The 17726-nt window shown below is 37.9% G+C and overlaps 3 protein-coding genes across 4 annotated transcripts in view; all 3 read right to left on the bottom strand.

Annotated features, from left to right (window-relative positions):
- Window positions 1–666, bottom strand: part of LOC128599155 (BOLA class I histocompatibility antigen, alpha chain BL3-7-like) — a 56297-nt gene extending 55631 nt beyond the window's left edge. For both annotated transcript variants that reach the window (XM_053610595.1, XM_053610594.1), the window contains exon 1: window positions 296–666. In XM_053610595.1, the coding sequence (XP_053466570.1) occupies window positions 296–365 (70 nt within the window). In that variant the 5' untranslated portion in view covers window positions 366–666. The remainder of the gene's footprint in view (window positions 1–295) is intronic.
- Window positions 667–4005: 3339 nt separating this feature from the next.
- Window positions 4006–9169, bottom strand: LOC128599281 (uncharacterized). Its single transcript, XM_053610795.1, has 5 exons — window positions 9013–9169; window positions 8357–8704; window positions 8241–8276; window positions 8027–8140; window positions 4006–4884 (listed from the first exon to the last, which is right to left on the bottom strand). Exons 1-5 carry the CDS (start codon window positions 9053–9055, stop codon window positions 4694–4696), a joined length of 732 nt encoding a protein of 243 aa, XP_053466770.1. The 5' UTR covers window positions 9056–9169; the 3' UTR covers window positions 4006–4693.
- Window positions 9170–11994: 2825 nt separating this feature from the next.
- On the bottom strand, window positions 11995–13525 carry LOC128599167 (BOLA class I histocompatibility antigen, alpha chain BL3-7-like). The gene is made up of 3 exons (XM_053610626.1): window positions 13347–13525; window positions 13148–13255; window positions 11995–12910 (listed from the first exon to the last, which is right to left on the bottom strand). The coding sequence occupies exons 1-3, from the start codon at window positions 13516–13518 to the stop codon at window positions 12747–12749; spliced, it is 444 nt and encodes a 147-aa protein (XP_053466601.1). The 5' UTR covers window positions 13519–13525; the 3' UTR covers window positions 11995–12746.
- Between the last annotated feature and the right edge of the window lie 4201 nt (window positions 13526–17726).

Below are 17726 nucleotides of genomic sequence, written 5' to 3'. Positions count from 1 at the left end.
TGTTAAAGCCGCCATTTTGTAGATGTTTAACTACAATCATAAAATGTATAAATTAACGTTACCTCGAACAAAATCTTATACTAATCAGCTAAAATGTGTATTATATTAATAAAAGTATAATTAACACAAATGTGTGTTTCTGTAAATCACCGTGTAAATACTAATAATAACGCGGATAAACACACTTCAGCATCAAACTTCCTTATTTCACATAATTTAGTCATAGTCTATCAATACTGAAAACATTTACAGATTATAACTTTAATTATTAGATAGTTTACATTTCTAAACTCACCTGCAGATGAAAGATGAGCAGTAAATGTGAGAAACAGGAGAAGTTTTAACATGGCGATGTTGTCCTTCATTTTAGAAGGTCTACATTGTAGACTTTAACAAATAAAATGAGATGAAGTCCTTTATACAGATAGGTTTGCTCAGCGTTTATCACAGAGTAGGATTAACGATTAAAACTGAGTAAAACTCCAACTTTCACTTCTGATACCGAGGTTTCCAAACTGCTTCCTCCTCCTCCTTTGTGTTTGTGGTCTGTATGGAGACGCTGCTCACCTGGAGCAGGAAGGTTTACGCCCCTGTTGTTCCTGATGCGTCCAGTAGGGGGAGTAGTATATACGGCGAAATAACAAACACATTAATCACTGTCCCCTCCACAGACGTTCACTAATTGAGTGTTTTTTTTGTGAATTTAAATACAAACGTTACATTAAGATATCAGAGACAGTGTAATGATCTGCACTACGATGTAAATATCTGTAGATATTCACTGTTGGTCTTCATACGTAGTCTACAGGAGACAATGGAATTGCAGTTGAATTTAGTGTTTCTGTAAATTGAATAATTAATAATACACAGTTGAATCATATGGACAATGTCATGATGTATGATCTACTGTAGCCTAGTTATATTCACTGTAGGTTTTCATATATACAGGAGATTGAGTTATGTATATGTTGTTGTGAATTTAAAGTTACATTCAGATATTAATCATATTTAGTCCCATCAGACATACAGTGTAATCATGTGGACCATCGATGAAATATCTGCTGCAGAATTCAATATTGGTTGTCATACAGCTACAGAACAGTGTCCTACATAGCATTTTATAAAGACAAACAATTCACCCCTTTATAAAATGCCAAGGGTCATTTAGCCATCTAAGAAGAAAAAGACAACTTTTTTTGTGAACAACAATATTATTTATTAACACCATTTATTAAAAACATGAACTAGGATGACTTCCCTATGGCTTACCACTCTTCTTTAATTGTTGCTCAATCCTCCTATCAAAATGATCCTGCTCACTGATTTAAAAAAAAAAAGTTGGATAGTTGTAGAGAAAATGGTTATTTGTAAATAATAGCAGGATGTCATGTTTGACCATATTTTCCTTTATAGGATCCTTACAGTACGTTATGTCAATGACAGGTCCTCGCAGAAATTTCTCCTCAGCCTCCAGGATGGACAGATTTTCCACAAAAGCCAGAGCACAGAAGATGGTCTACCAGAGAAAGAACTGAGATTGATCACAACCCAAATAAGCCAAGTATCATTTTGTATGTTTAGTTTTTTACAACAGAATCAAAAGTGTCTTTTCTATATTAACCACAAAAACATTTTTTTTTTTTAGAGCAATGGTCTCACATTATGGATAAACTATTTGACATTAAAAACAATGTGAATCTGACACCATGCAGAGCACAGCTAACATGAGACCTACCTCTGGAAAAAGGACATCCATAATGAATTTGATCTTGTCCCTGTATCTGTGCTGTCCAGAATTGAAGTCAGGTGAGAGTGGATTGCATCAATTTGCTCCTGATCTTCAATGTATACTGGCACTGGCACTGTCTTACTGGCTTGTCTATAGAGGTGATGACACACCGGATAGTAAAGTTTGCTCAGCGTTTACCACAGAGCAGGATTAGCGATTAAAACTGAGTAAAACTCCAACTTTCACTCCTGATACTGAGGTTTCCAAGCTTTTGTTGTGAGTGTCTAAAGATAAACAGTATCCGGAAGAGGTCACATGACTTCCTGCGTTTGATCTGATTGGCTGGTTCTGTCTGCACTGACTCACCGGACCGGTTCTGTTAGAGCTGGAGAATTGGGTGTGAACCAGTGATGTTTTATAAGACTCTGAAACTACATATTATTCATGGAGTGTGTAAAGGTGTGTGGTGGCGTTGTTTACAGTAGTATTATAGACTGTTTATTGATGAAACCATACAGAAAAAGATATCAAATGTGGTGATACTATGAACTATTGCCCCCAAAATAATGTAAAAACACATAATTATTCAAAACTGTATCGCCACATTCACTGTCTAATTAATTCTGCCATTGCTAGGATACGTAATACCTTCAAATTATTAATGTAAATTAATGTTTTTACTTATTCACTGCTATAGTGCTGAATTTAGTCATAGGTAGCCATCCTTTCTGAGTTTGTTTAAAAGTTGTGATTAAATGTTTAAATATTAGCGTGTGTGGTTTGCCTGCACACATCTTAACTCGCCTCTACTTGGGGTGGTAGGTTTCATGGTAGGTTATGGAGCAGAGAATACATCTGCCCACAGGACATCCACAGCACACTACAATTTCCCCATGCTGTGGGAGCTTCTATCACTCAGAAATCACGTGAATTTAAATGGTAACTGTAATCCTAAAGCTATGTTCTAAATATGTGAATTTTCAGTATCAAAATTTGGATGTTGGGGGGGCTCAGACCCCCCCAATGTCCATACCATGGTTACGCCCTTGATAACATGGTTACGCCCTTGATAACAAGGACATGGAATGTCCAAAAAAGCAGCCTACAGAGGAGGGTCATGGGCTGTAATACATATATATTCACACCTGTGTTACATAAAAAAGATTTAAATGCATATAATATTACAAGCAAAACAAAAGAAAATAAATCTGTACATCTTTCCTGGTTAAAGAGAGAGAAAGTGTTCCACTTTAAAAGTATCACAAGAAAATGTACAGTAGGGAATCTGACAGACAGAGATTTTACCTGTTTTAGCTAATTCTTCATGTTTGCTTTGATTGAAAGATTTTAAGCTTTTTCATAAAGATATCTTTTTAGATGATATGACACTGGGATGAAAAAAGTGATAGAAAAAGGCACATTTCCAAAAATGCCCCCCTGTCACGTCTCGAGACGTAAGGGAGATTAGGACGGTTGCAAGTGCAGTTAACAGTTTTATTAAGGGAGACAAAGGCAGACAAATCCAAATCGTAATCCAAAACATAGTCGAAACAGGCAAAGGGCCAGGCGATCAGCAAACAGGCATAAACGGGTCAAAGCAGGAATCAAGGTCGTAGTCACAGAAAACAGAGTCAAAAAACAAACCAAGAAACAGAAACTATGACTATGGACTGGGAGCGGAAAACCAGCGTGGACTAAATGAACTAATCTAACATGAAACTAACTATAATCTAACAAGAAACATAACATGGACAATGCATCTAATTCTATCTAATGAATCTATCTATATCGTAATACTCCACGCCGTGTACTGGGAGGCGCACGGTATATATAACAAACAATCAGCGCTAAGCGCTGGCGGCTGAAAACAATAAAGCCACACCCTGAACAACAACCAATAACAGAAGAGGGAGGAGACAGAACAGAAACATAACAAATGCACGTGTCCACAGTAAACAATGTCACAGTTGTCAAAATCCGAAGAGCATGCGCTCGCTGAGCACTCGTGCACGTAGCTCATGCATGCGCGCGCCCTCTCATCTCTCCGAACGCTCTGCCAGTCAGGGAGATCGTGACCCCCCACCCCCCACCCTGCCCCCCTTTCTAGATCCAGAAATGTAATAAACCATTTCAGACTCCTGAGATGCTACTTGGATCCACAACAGATGGATTAGCAAATATTTATGCTTCATTGGCAAGATGACTGGATGAACTTTATGGGACATGGGGATAAAATTTTTTTACATACAATATCATTAGTGTTTAATACAGAGAGCAGTTTTTATTGTCAGAGCCTCTACAAAACAGTTATTTTCTTAGAAACAAGCAAGAAATAAAGACATGTATCTATTTACACTTGAACATTTTATAAACAAACTGAGAGACTTGATACATAGTTTAGAGTAAAAAAAAAATTAAATATCCAGAATCCTGAAGCTATTATATGATATGATATGATATTATATTATATTATCCATTCGTGCATTTTCTGTACCATTTTCAGTATCCTTACTGGGTCGCGGGGAATCTGGAGCTTATCCCATGGAGCATGGGGCACAAGGCGGGGGACTCCATCGCAGGGCACATTCTCACACACATTCACACACCCATTCATACACTATGGACACTTTTGGACATGCCAATCAGACTACCATGCACATGCATGTCTTTGGACTAGGGGAGGAAACTGGAGTACCCGGAGGAAATCCCCAAAGCATGGGGAGAGCATGCACACACAGGGACGCGGCAGGAATCGAACCCTCAACCAGTAAGCCACCATGCTCCCCCATATTATATTTATGTTATGTTATGTTATGTTATTTTATGTTGTGTTATGTTGTTATATTATGTTATGTTATATGTTATGTAACATAACTGTGATGTTACAAATGCTATAGTTCTTCCAACCACAGACCTATAGAAACATCCGTTTCATATTAAGTAAACAGTAAATGATATATGACATCATGTACACACATTACTCTGTCCGACTGAAGAATATATAACATGTGGATCCACCTTTTCATCGTGTCTCTTGGTTCTATTGGTTTTCTTCTTTGAGAACTGTAGTGCAGCGTAATTCACAGAGTCCGAGTCAGGGTTCTGCAGGAACAAAGAAGATACACAGAGATGACATAAACAATAAATCAGGTAAACTTAACATATTTTCTCTAGATGTTCTTCTTGAGCTGGAGTGAAGTTTAATACAAATAAGAAAGTGGAGAAACTTCAGAGCCTAATTTTCTGAGAACCTTGAGGATTTCCTTCTCAACCACAGGAAAGCATGTGTGTTTTCATTGCTCTTTTATTTATCAGTTATTATAATTATTACTTTTATTACCATTATGTTAATTATTGTTATAATGTAAGTGACAAGATGTCTGAATCTAGAGAAAACTACTCTCTGAGAACAAAGAACTGCTATGAGAACAAACACTCAACCTCTCTCTCGCAAAATTAGCATCTCCATCTGAATTAGCACATCAGGCTCAGTGGAAACTAGGAAATGTCTGAACCGGAAGACAATCACTCTCTGAGGACAAAGAGCTACTACGGGAACAAATACTGGACCTCTCTCGTGCAGAATTAACACATTAACACATCATGCTGAGTAGAGACTAGGAAATCGTCACTACACTGTTTCCTCCTTCCTCTCTTCACACCCTTCTCTCTCTTTCTGTGTCAAGATCACCCTAAACACACACAGAGTCTATATACATTACATAAGATGTTTTAATGTGAATAAGATGTCAACTATATTTGTTTACTGTATTATACAAAAGGTCTCAGTGTGACTGGAAAATATGGTCTCATTCCCTCAACAGCAGTCTAAAAAAATATTACATACCGTTAAAGGCATACCTCCTGTATGTAAATAAGGTTCATCCTTCCACAGACATCAAATTATAATCACAAACAGCACCTTTTGGTGGACCCACAGAACATCTGGGTATTTAGGGGAGAGCTGGCCAAAGATTCGGGGAATCTGTAGACAGATCTCCCACACCATCACTGTGTATAGTTTTTCTCTACCAGGTATGTAAGTGTTGTCTCTCTTATGTTGTATTATTATGTTTTGGATTAGATTGTAATGTAATGTTGAATGTAATTCTTTCTTATTATTATCAATAGTAGTGTTGGATTTGGATGTTTTCATACCTGGTTAAATAAATTATTAGACTTGATTATATTCTGATTTATTCTGAAATTATTGTCTCTAGTAAATTACGGTAAGTCCTTGTTACAGCAAATCTGCGACCAGGTTAGATCAGGCTAACAATTTGGTATTAAGTTAAGTGCACTTAGAGTATACAGGCTCAATAGGAAATATCCATTTAGGTCAACATAAAGTTGATTGACCAAGTCTAAATAGGGGGAAATCTAAACCTCTGGTTGTTGTAATATTCTATTCTGGTTATAATTTTAGTTAGATATTATTGGACTAGCGCATGGTGGATTAGTGGTTAGCACGTTTGCCTCACACCTCCAGTGTCGGGGGTTCGATTCCCACCGTGGCCCTGTGTGTGTGCGGATTTTGCATATTCTCCCCGTCCTGCGGGGGTACCCTCCAGGTACTCCGGTTTCCTCCCCCAGTCCAAAGATTTGCATGGTAGGCTGATTGGTATGTCCAAAGTGTATGAATGGGTGTGTGAATGTGTATGTGATAGTGCCCAGCGATGGATTGGCACCCTGTCCAGGGTGTACCCCGCCCTGTGCCTGATGCTCCCTGGGATAGACTCCAGGTTTCCCCGTGACCCTGAAAAAGGATAAGCGGTATAGAAGATGGATGGATGGATGGATTATTGGTCTATCTCTGTAGATTTTAGTGGTCATGATCTCTGGCTAGAAATAACGTTACTGTAATTAAGTGTTACTAACTAAGGGGACTAAATAAAGTACTATTTAGGAAAGGGTAAGCATAGGGCGGTCGTCTAAATAGTATTAGACCTCTGAAAACCTCAGGAAAACGTGGGAATCCTTCTACCACGTCATTGGATACCATTGTTGAACCAGTGATTGGACCCCTACAATAGTCTATTAGTTAATTGGTTAGTTAGTTACTTAGTTAGCTATAATTCAAGTTTTTGGTCACGTGAATTAAAATTTTTGATCCAAACCTTAAATATCAATAACTCACAAACAAGTCGTGTATAAATAATATCAACTTGATTCGACCTGTTCTGTCGGTGGAATTATTAATGATAAAATCTATAGGACCAATAAATAAAGAAAATATACTTGTATATAAATAATGAGCCTAATATTTTAATAGCTAGATTATATTCATTAATTTAAAAAAAACATGTATGTCTGAGAAATGTTTGAGAACCTCTGCTTTTTTATAAGTTTATTTTTTAAACAGTTTAAAATTTAAAATTGGGTTTTCAGTTGCATGCTTAAACAATTTGGTTATATAATTTCTTTAGAAATGACAAAAATTAAGATCATCTTGTTTTGTTTTTTTTACACAGAGCTGGAACACACCAACAAATTCATCAGGCTTTCATGGATTAATTTTTGAAAAAAAAATTAAGTTGGCACCCTTTGTTTTTTTTGTTTTTTTTTATGAACAAAGTTAAGGGTATTTCTATTTTAAAACATATATGTACAAGAAATACCAAATGTTAAAAGCAAAATGTGGATCTAACAAGAGGATTTCTTTCATGGATAATTTTTGTTTTATTTTTTTAATTGGCACCCTGTGTTTTTTATGTACAAAGGAAAGGGTATTTCTATTTTAAAACATATATCTATATAAGTTTTATATAGACATGTATCATATATATTATAGATTTTATCATGAACCCTTGAAGTTCCAGTCTTTATTAGAAGAAGGCAGCGTCGGGTTAAAGCAGAAACGATGTGAACAAGAGGAAATGACTGGATCATGTATAGTTGACGAATATTACAAGTGATAAGTTCCAAGAAATGCTTAGAAGATATTGACATTATTATTATATTCCATTATTAATATTTTAAAATTTAACCAAAACACTAAACATCATATTGCAGTAATTAATTTTTTGTTCGTATACAAATAAAAGATTTTTACTGACAGGTTAATAAAATTCTTCATCAGTACAAAAAACACCAAATGTATTTATTTCTGTTACAAATTAAATCAGAGTTCATCATTCTGGAGGTCAGATTGTGTGTGTGTGTGTGTGTGTGTGTTTCTCAAATTTACCTCAATATCTTCTGCTTCAGCACCTAATGCAACAGAAAGAAAGCATTATTATTATTATTATTATTATTATTATTATTATTATTATTATTATTATAGGAGTAATACTCTACCTCTGTGTGTTTTTCTGTTCTTCAGTATGATGAAGATCAGGACACCAAGAAGAATCAGATTCACGGCACCAAACACCACATTCAGCATGAAGAACACAGCAGAAGAGTCCGAACCTTGGAGAAAAATATTAAAGAAAACTTTTTGATCCCTAAACCTGCATCATATTTTAATTTAAAATGTACAGAATTCTTTGTGAGGAAAAAAACAGCAAACCTGTAGCTTTATCCTCAGAAAATGTTTTATTTACACCTGAAAAAAGAAACATTATTTATAAACCTCAGTCATCTCAGTCAGTGTTTACTGAAACTATTCACTTTGTATAAATTTACCTTTCACTTGTAAAGAGGTCGAGTTGCTAAAGAACATTTCGGCCAGATTCATGAAGCTGCAGTAATACAGTCCTGTATCAGAGACGGTTACTGCAGTGATTGTGAGAGACGTGCTCTTGCCATGAACAGACATCACTATTCTCTCACTTTCAGTAAAGAAGTAACAGTTTTCTGATGGAGCTGATGTCCTAAACTTTTTACACCCAAGACGAAGTGGAACTGAACCACACGTGTGTTTAAACCAGAAGATGTAACCTGTATCAGTCAGACCATGTTGGCACCAAAGAGTGACGTTATCTCCAGCTTCTGCCTCCAAAGATGAAGAGCACAGAGTCTCTGAGATAAAACCTGCAACCCATAAAACACAAAATATAACATTAAAAAAAACCCTTATAAATAACTTTAATATATACAGGTAAGACATGAGGGTTTTTAAGGATCTGATCTTCTGTGTTTCATGTTGAACTTGAAGAAAGTTAAATTCTCAGTAAAAAAAAAAATCATCAGAGATGGACAGACTTTTTTCTTTTATGGAAATTTGCAGTTTTCTGAATAATAAAATTTGTCAGTTACACGACCATGTAATGAATAATGTATTTATATTACAAATATAATAAGAATTTAGTGAAGTGACCATTAAGATGATGAACACTTACCCATGGCACAGAGAAACACAGGCAGAGTTTTAAACTGAACCATTGTGTATCAGCCGAGAGACAAAGAGGAAATGATCTGTTGGTCAAATCGAATGCGGCTTTATCTGTGTGTAGGGGTGTGGATGTTTATGCAGCCTAAAGCACTTTGAAAGAAAAAAAAGAAACAAAAGACCCACAGGAAAAGAATGATCTAAAATAGATCACTTTATCTCACCTAACATTTCAGTAGAAGGTCAGCTGACTTAATGATGTTCCTTCAAATCCTCTAATTTTACTATAAACACACTAATGTATAATTCAGAGATGTACAGTTTACTTTTGATACATTATAATGTATTCGTATGTTTTAAGAATGTACACTAGTTTATTTTTATATGTAGAATGTGTAAGTACCCTGTGGGGACAAGTATTCTATATTCCAGTTATTATTTGATATTTATAATAGGAATTATTTCAGAGCATGATGGTACAGCAGGAAGCGTTGTCACCTCACAGCTCCTGGGTCCGGGGTTTGATCCAGGATAAAGTGTTTACTTTTTCAATCACCAACACAGCTTTTTCATTTCTGGTTTTATGAAAGACTTTTATTCAGAATATTCATTTGGTTTGCAGTGCTGTGCTCTCACTCGAGTGTATTATAGGGGAAAAGCCTTGTGCTAAATGTTTATTGTAGTTCCGTACAGTGACCTCTTTTTATTTCATTATACAAACTAATGTAAGTATTTTATCCATTTTAACATGCCTGATCTGGAGAATGAGTGTGATATATCTGTTTGATATATGATTATCAGGAGTGTGAACTGCTCTATAAATGTTGGACAGCAATCGCCCTTCAAACATCATTTTAACAAAATAATAACGAACAGAATCTTTCAAGCTTTTTTTTTTTGAAAATTGAATAGTGGAAAAATTTGTGTCTGAAAGCAGCCAGCGGTCAGAAGCAGATGAACCACAGATGAGACCGGTGTCAGTTTTCACAGTTTAACTGAAGCATAATGCGTGCAAATGTGCCAATTGTCAGGTCTGTGGTTGGAAAATATTCAAACGATAAAAATGGACAGGTGCTGCGTGTGTCTGAGATAAGACTGTGGTTTAAGAGACGGCTTCACGTGACTACAAGACCGTTGAAACGACTAAAAGAAAAAAATGTAGCTGGCTTTAAAATACTTTTATTATTGCCCTAAAAAATTCATGTACAGTGTGTTCAGAAAATAAATATTCAGATCCCATTCACTTTTAAAATAACTTGTTGTAGATTAATAACTAAATAACTCAAATTAAATTTAAAACTGATTACATTTACTTTTTTATCCATTAATCAACACAAAATGTCCCATAATGACAAAGTAAATAAAATCCTTAATGTTAGTGATGCCCTGGTCATGCTCAGAGCAGAGAGAGATCAGAGGAGGGTGGGGAGGGGTGTGTTTTTGATGGCCAATCCCTCACTGTGAAGATGTTGTCCACCAGAAGGATATCCTTTTGAGAGAAAATGTGTAGCCCATTGCTCCCTCAGGGGCGTGTGATCTGTCTGTGTGTGCTGTTCCTGCATTGCGATTCTTTCAGAGTGTGCCCCCCTGGCCTTTTATCTTCCCAGACTAACCCATAAGGGGCAATGGTTGGGCTCTTGTTAGGCCTCCTTGTGGCCACACACAGTAACTGGTGCCTCACAGCTCCAGACTAGCATTTTTATGCTCATATGCAGAGCCAAACCTGGCATGTCAAAATGTAGATTTTTTTCTCTTCTAAGCACACTACATTCTCCCAGTTATCTACAGGCTTCTCCAAATGTTCTGTAGCAAACTTCAAACAAGCTTCAACATGCTTTTTCTTCAGTAATGGAGAGAGATGTTTCTATTCACAATCACCCCAGAAGACTCCATTACTGAAGACAAGGCATGTTGAAGCTTGTTTGAAGTTTGCTACAGAACATGGCTGTGGAGTGCACTGCCTATTGTTTTCTCTGTAACAACTGTACCGGCTGCTTCCAGCTCTTTCTAGAACTCTACTCATCTGACTAACTATCTGACTGCCCAGTCAGAAATCTTGTGAGGAGATCCTGTGTGTGGCCGGTTGATGGTTGAATGCTGTTTCTTCCACTTGCAGATAATGGCCATGATGGTGTTTATGGGAACATTTAGGAGTTGAGAAATCCATCAGTAACCAGCACCATTGACAATGTTGTGAAGGTCTTTTTGAAGAGATCTTTGCCTCTACAACTCATAAGATGTTTCTTGAGTGACAGCTTGGAGACAAATGATTTGTTTACTCGCATTCAGAGGTGGCTTTCCCTTTTTCAAAGAGTGGGAGCACTAACCTACCAACCTGCACAAACCCAGCTGATTATAATTAGCACAGGAATTAGAACTAATTAGGGCAATCACCTGGTTTAGTGTTTTTTCTTATTGCGTTCAATACTTTTTTCCTGTCATTCCACATTTTTTATGGATTGGAATATTACAAATTCTTAAGTTGTGAGTTTTATTGAGGTTTATTACCAGTGTCTGGTCTGAATCGCTGCACTGCAAATATGTTTATTTATTTTTGACATATTTAATATTTATTTCCCTCACTGTGTATGGTACAACCAGCACAAGAAGAATCCAAGCTCTTACACACTGCATTCTATGTGGGTTGAAGAGAGAATCATACAGGTTCTCGGACTGCACCCTGCTGGTTAGTTTGTGCCTATTCATGCACCTTCACACACACAAACCCTCCCGTCTCCAAATGACGAGCGTAACTCAAGAGTGTTTCCTAACTGGTTAAGAAGTCCTGTGTGTTCTCTGTACTGCTGGACTCAATGTTACTGCTTTGTTTTGCAGAACAGAATTATGTGGTGCATTCAATGCGTGGAGTAAAGTCACGGATCTCCATGTCTATTTGGTTATTTAAAAAAAAAATAAAAAGATAAATAAAACACACACATTATATATAAATAAATAAAAGACTATAAACACAGTTCTTTGGTATGGACTTGAAAGTGACTTTATTTTCAAGTTTATCAGGTAATTCACCAAAAGTATGTTGCATTAAAAAAAGTATAAAACATAGTACTTGGTAATAAAGTGCTCTCATTTTGAGATGTAGGTGATTTATTACAACATAAACTTTTCTTCAATTTAGTTTTAATCGTAATACATAATGTCCAGTTGAGTTCAAAAGTTCGAGTTTTTGTTACGAAAAAAAAGAAAGAAAAGAAAATACTTTTTTAAAAGGGTTTAAAAGTCTTATTTAAAAGGTTGAACAGGGTTCAGGGTGCTGTCAGGGTGGGAGGGGCAAACCTCCATCACCTGCCAATAACAATGCCACTAACCAATCATGGGCATCATGCATGTGGAAGAGGGAAGTTAGCGTTTTCCTCTGAGAGTGTTACAGTGCTCTGACGTACAAAAATTGTAATTTTACAAAGGGTCAAGTCATTTCAAATAGTTATAACACAATAAGTTATATATAAAAAAAATCAGTCATAAATATTCCATAAATATCGGTAAACTTCAGTATGAGCTCTTACAGCACTGACCTCAGTTATATTGCTATTCTTCACATCACTCACACAATTGTGAGAATTAAACAAATACTTGTAAGTCTTTTTTCTTCACACATTCTTTTTAACTAAAGATTAATCTGTCTTAAGTAGACGCTATAAGGGACGGCAGTCTTTCACAGGACATGAAACACATCCTGCACACCTAGAAGCACTTGAACTTAGACTTTGTCCCACTTCTTCCGTATCATTTAGTCAGCTTAGTAGTAAGTTTATTATAAACATTGAAAATCTTTACACTTTCTGAGCGGATCTGAGAGGGCAGTGAAGCTGTAGTCACACCATGCACAAGTAAATCACTCGTCACTTCAGAGGGTCTCTCACAGTCTGAATCTGGAACGCGTGTGAAGTCTGAAACACAGATTACAGACAGACAGTTAGTAAAGAAACTGTTCTGTAACTGATCTTCAGAAAAGAACCAAAGTTCTACTAAATATAAATTCTGTGAGGTGAGAGCACTGACAATACTGGCTTTCTTAATTCAACTGTAAAAATATTAAATGTAATATGAAAATATGTACATTTAATAAACCATACAGAGAAATAACTTCACTTTTTCTCTTGAACTTAATGTTTTTTTTTTCTCACCAGAGTAGGTCTTCTTCCAGCAGACAATTCCAACACCACCACCAACAATGATGAGAACCACGACTACACCAATCCATCCTCCACCTGATCCTCTACCTGATCCTCCATCTGTTAAATCAGCACAGAGTCTTTATCTGCTGCAGAAATAAATCATCTTTCAGTGGAAATCTGTAGTTTTATAGGAAAGTGTTTCTCTGACCAGGATTCAGGATTCGAATATCCTCCTCATTCAGCACCATGTCCTTCTCCAAGCTGCTGTGCTGAATCACACAGGTGCAGGTGTGTTTCTGCAGATCCTCAGCTGAGACTGTCAGAATGCTTCTCTTCTGGAAGCTTCCATCCTGGTTGGGTAACGTCTCTCTGAGCTCCATGCCCTCATGCACATCCTCTCCGTCCTTCTGCCAGGTGATATTCACAGCTTTGGGGAAGAAACCTGTAGCATGACACACCAGCTCTGGAGAAGACGAGTTTTTCTGGAACACTGACGCTGTAGGACGAACTGCAGAGAAACATAAGAGACGTAAATATCACACTCTTTTATATGCAATTATTCTTTTAAAAGTATGCTACACGATTTTCCATCTAAATAGTGAAATGTACAGGTTTTTTGGTCATGTCATTTTTTTTGACTACACTGATGATTTAAAGGATAAAGTAATTTTGCATGTATATATTTAAAGATCGAAGCCCAGGACCGCAGACATGTGAGATGTAGAGATGATGTACAGGGTTATTAAGATGGAGGTATAGAGTGCACTATTTATCCTGCACACTTATTCATATTAATAAAAAAATGGTTATGCAAATTGTGTAATGTGTAACACTGATAAAGGACCAGGTCCAGGTGTTAAACACTGCTTCATGGTGTGCGCGTGGCGAACGAGTGTGTTGGCGTGTGCGCGTGGTGAACGAGTGTGTTGGCGTGTGCGTGTGGCGAACGAGTGTGTTGGCGTGTGCATGGCGAACGAGTGTGTTGGTGTGTGCATGGCGAACGAGTGTGTTGGCGTGTGCGTGTCGTAGTGAAGGAGTGTGTTAGTGTGTGTGTGTAGCAACTGCAGTTACAGTAACAGAGCAGATCACATGCACTACCTTTGCTCTTCACAGTCTCACTGGCGCAAGACAGAAACGTTTTTAGCAAGTCAATACACTTTTCCTGTGGGAGGTTCTGCTCTGTAAGGTAGATCTTCCGGTCCAAAGCATAAAGAGAATCAGGATCCCACTTCCCTGTTATGTTTGTCGGTTAGTTTTCCAGGTTCCAGTTTTCAGATCCAGACTGATGAAATCTTCTCCATCATAACTGTACTCATCATGTCCTTCAGTGGTGCCGTTATCATACAGCTCACATCCGTATATCCACTGGTACGTGTGACCTAATACAAAAAGCAGAGGCGTGCGCCCACACACACACACACAGCAGGTTTCATCCACATAAATTATTAGGTTGTGCTGATACAGTGGAGCAAATAAGTATTCAACATGTTAACAATTTTATGAAACATATTTCCATAAATGTTCATATAAACACCATCATGGCCATTATCTGCAACCTCTCCTTGAGGTTTATGTTCCCTCATGCAACCTGCGATCGGTTACCGACCGACACCTGGTGCAGTGCCTACTCAACGCACCAACCCCCGTAACTGTTGTATTTCTTACATAATCTTCATATTTATTCAAACTGCCTTTCATGTTAATGATTTAGTAAATTGTTACAAATGAGACAGAATCCAATAATAGCAGTTACAGGCTTTGATCAAGGGCCACACAGTTGCTGTACTCCATCTTTCTTAATCACAGAGCCAACTGACATTTAACAATTAAAGTCCCGTGTTCATCCTCACCTTCTGTATGATTAGAGGCTTCCACCGTTTCATCCACACGGTGTTGAAGGTCATCATATTCAGCCCATATTTTACTTTTCACACTCTTCCTGAATTCTGGCTCATCAGCGTCGCTCTTTATACACTCTAGCACTGGGATCAACTTTTTGCTGTTGCTGTCGCAGTTAAAAATCTTCTCTCCATCCAGCTCAAAAATTGTGAAATTGAGTCCTGGTGTGACAGCTATGAAGCATTGTAGGCGATGGGAAGCTATAAAAGAGCAAATACAATAATTTAGATTCTTCTCTGCGTTCATTCTTTTCAAAATCTTAATGATTGCCATGTTCCGCGTACAGAATCGTGTTAATGATTTCAGTATTTTTTCCATGAACCCCAGTATAATATAAAATATAATATACAATACAGTATAAGATCTACGCCCACCATCAATGACTACCGGCCTGTTGCACTTATACCCATCATGAAGTGCTTTGAGTGGTTAGACATGAAACACAGAGCACTCTTCCCGCCACACTTCAGTATGCATACGTCCCAACCACTCAACAGACGGCATCCTATCTACTCCCATTCACCTTTCTCTGACCTATCTGGACAAAAAGGACAACTATGTAAGGATGCTGTTCATAGACTACAATTCAGCATTCGGCACAAACACCTCCCCCTGCAACTGGATCCTGGACTTTCTGACCCCCCAGGGCTGTGTGCCAAGTCCACTGCCGTTTACCCTGCTGACCCATGACTGTGCTGCTAAGTTCAGTTCTAATCACATCAGGTTTGCTGATGACACTACAGTTGTGGGCCTCATCAGCAACAATGATGAGTCAGCATACAGGGAGGAGGTGAACCAGCACGCAGAATGGTGTAGAGACAACACCATCCATCTCTATGTTGATAAGACTAAAGAGATGATTGTCAACTTCAGGAGAACCCGAGTGGACCACTGAACATCAACGGAACAGCTGTGGAAAGACTCAAAAGCTATTGGTGTGCACATCACCGAGGACCTCTCCTGGACTCTCAACACCACCTGCCTAGTCAAGAACACCCAACAGTGTGTCCACTTCCTGCAGAGGCTGAAGACAGCCAAACTTTCCCACACAACACTGTTCTCTTGTCTCTGCACAGTGTATTTATTGCCCTGTGTATTCACTGTTCTGTGTACTTATCGGCTGCGTCCAAAATTGGATACTGTGTGACAGTACCTACCAATTTCGACTCAGTACCTACTACTCAGCTTGATACAGTACGTACTGATCGGTATAAGTGGTGAGCATGAATACAATCTGGAACACTGCTTTGGACAGCACAGATTCTGACAGGTCTTCCAAGTCAGTCCCGTTGCATTATGGGATAGCACAGTATCCACACTGTAAACTGGTTCCACACTGCAGAATTAGTAGCTCATCTGGGTATTTCTCACCTACTGTTGTATGAATACTGAGAACTACTTCTTTGGCGTACTGCTTTTCACCTACTGTGTAGTATAGTAGTAGGGATATTCAGACGCTGCAGTCTTGCGTTGTTGTGTATTCACACTTTAATTTTCAAAACAACACAGTCTTGTGTACTGTACTGTTATGTGTTGCACCATGGTGCTATAAAAACGACATTTCGTTCTGACCTATACTAGCTTTGTTACGGAGCCCCCTAGTGTCAAGTAAGAAAAAAAATACAGCCATGTGTAATCCGTGCACACCGCGTTAAAGTCGGGTTTACATTGGACATGTGCTGTACAGTCCAGCTTCTCTTCTATTTCTCAATAAATACACACACAAAAAAGGACATAATGTGTATTGTCTAAATAATGTTTACCGAGTGGACATATAACCGATACAACTGAATATATTTTTAAATTAGAAGAGAGAAGGTCGAATGTACCGCACATGTCCAATATAAACCCAATTTTAACGCGGATTACGAATCTGAGGGCACGGATTACACACGGCTGTGTTTTTTTTCTTACCTGACACTACAGGGCTCCGTACTTTATAGAGCAAAGACAACAGAATGATATTGAGTGTAGAAAATCCTCGTTTAGGCCGCCGGTGAAAACAATCACAACATCATCATGTGTCGTGCTTCCAGGTGTGATTTCGGAAGATAGAAATCAGAGCCATCCAAAAATCTCTCATGCTCCAATAACAAACCTAAAAACGTTCTTTTTCCCGCTGGTTAGATGTGTTTAGATAAATTAGACGCACACATTCACCAAGCAGACAGTAAATCTTCAACACACCACATTAATCCTACAGTTAGCGGTCGGTGCTGCTAGCATAACGGAGCTAGTTAAGATTAAAAACTCACCTGTGGATATTTCACCACATCCAAGCAGGATTAAAAGAACGACGATGCGGCCCATCATGTACATCTTCAGATCTTTAACTGTAATTCTGTATATAAAATACTTCACACAACTACCGAGTAATCCAGATAACTGCCGCGCGACACAGAAAGATCCGAGCGGACAAACCTCGAGCTTCTCTTCCAGAAAGTTTCGCACAGGTGTGTGACACGTTAAAGATACCGCTCGCTTACTTCCGGGGAAACAAGCCACGCCCCGCCCCCGATACCTTAAGGTGCAAAAAGATAAAGATGTAGAAGATAGAGAAATATATTGTGACATACTGTAGGCCTATATCAAGCTCTCTTTTAACTACAACTATGTTTAAGGACTTCTGTTTAAGAAATATAAAATACAATATTTTGTCATTTTAATATTACGATAGGCCTGTATATCA

Source organism: Ictalurus furcatus, chromosome 22, assembly GCF_023375685.1.
Source record: "Ictalurus furcatus strain D&B chromosome 22, Billie_1.0, whole genome shotgun sequence".
In the NCBI taxonomy this organism is placed as follows: domain Eukaryota; kingdom Metazoa; phylum Chordata; class Actinopteri; order Siluriformes; family Ictaluridae; genus Ictalurus; species Ictalurus furcatus.
This window is presented reverse-complemented; position numbering and strand designations above follow the sequence as displayed.

Excerpts from the sequence above, each read along its gene's own strand:
- LOC128599281 (XM_053610795.1), bottom strand. The coding sequence starts at position 9,055 with ATGGTTCAGTTTAAAACTCTGCCTGTGTTTCTCTGTGCCATGG. Across the intron at positions 8,705-9,012 it reads TGTGTTTCTCTGTGCCATGG|GTTTTATCTCAGAGACTCTG; the intron begins GTAAGTGTTCAT and ends TATGGGTTGCAG. Across the intron at positions 8,277-8,356 it reads GACCTCTTTACAAGTGAAAG|GTGTAAATAAAACATTTTCT; the intron begins GTAAATTTATAC and ends TTCTTTTTTCAG.
- LOC128599167 (XM_053610626.1), bottom strand. The coding sequence starts at position 13,518 with ATGGAGCTCAGAGAGACGTTACCCAACCAGGATGGAAGCTTCCAGAAG. Across the intron at positions 13,256-13,346 it reads TATTCGAATCCTGAATCCTG|ATGGAGGATCAGGTAGAGGA; the intron begins GTCAGAGAAACA and ends CTGATTTAACAG. Across the intron at positions 12,911-13,147 it reads CTGGAAGAAGACCTACTCTG|ACTTCACACGCGTTCCAGAT; the intron begins GTGAGAAAAAAA and ends TCTGTGTTTCAG.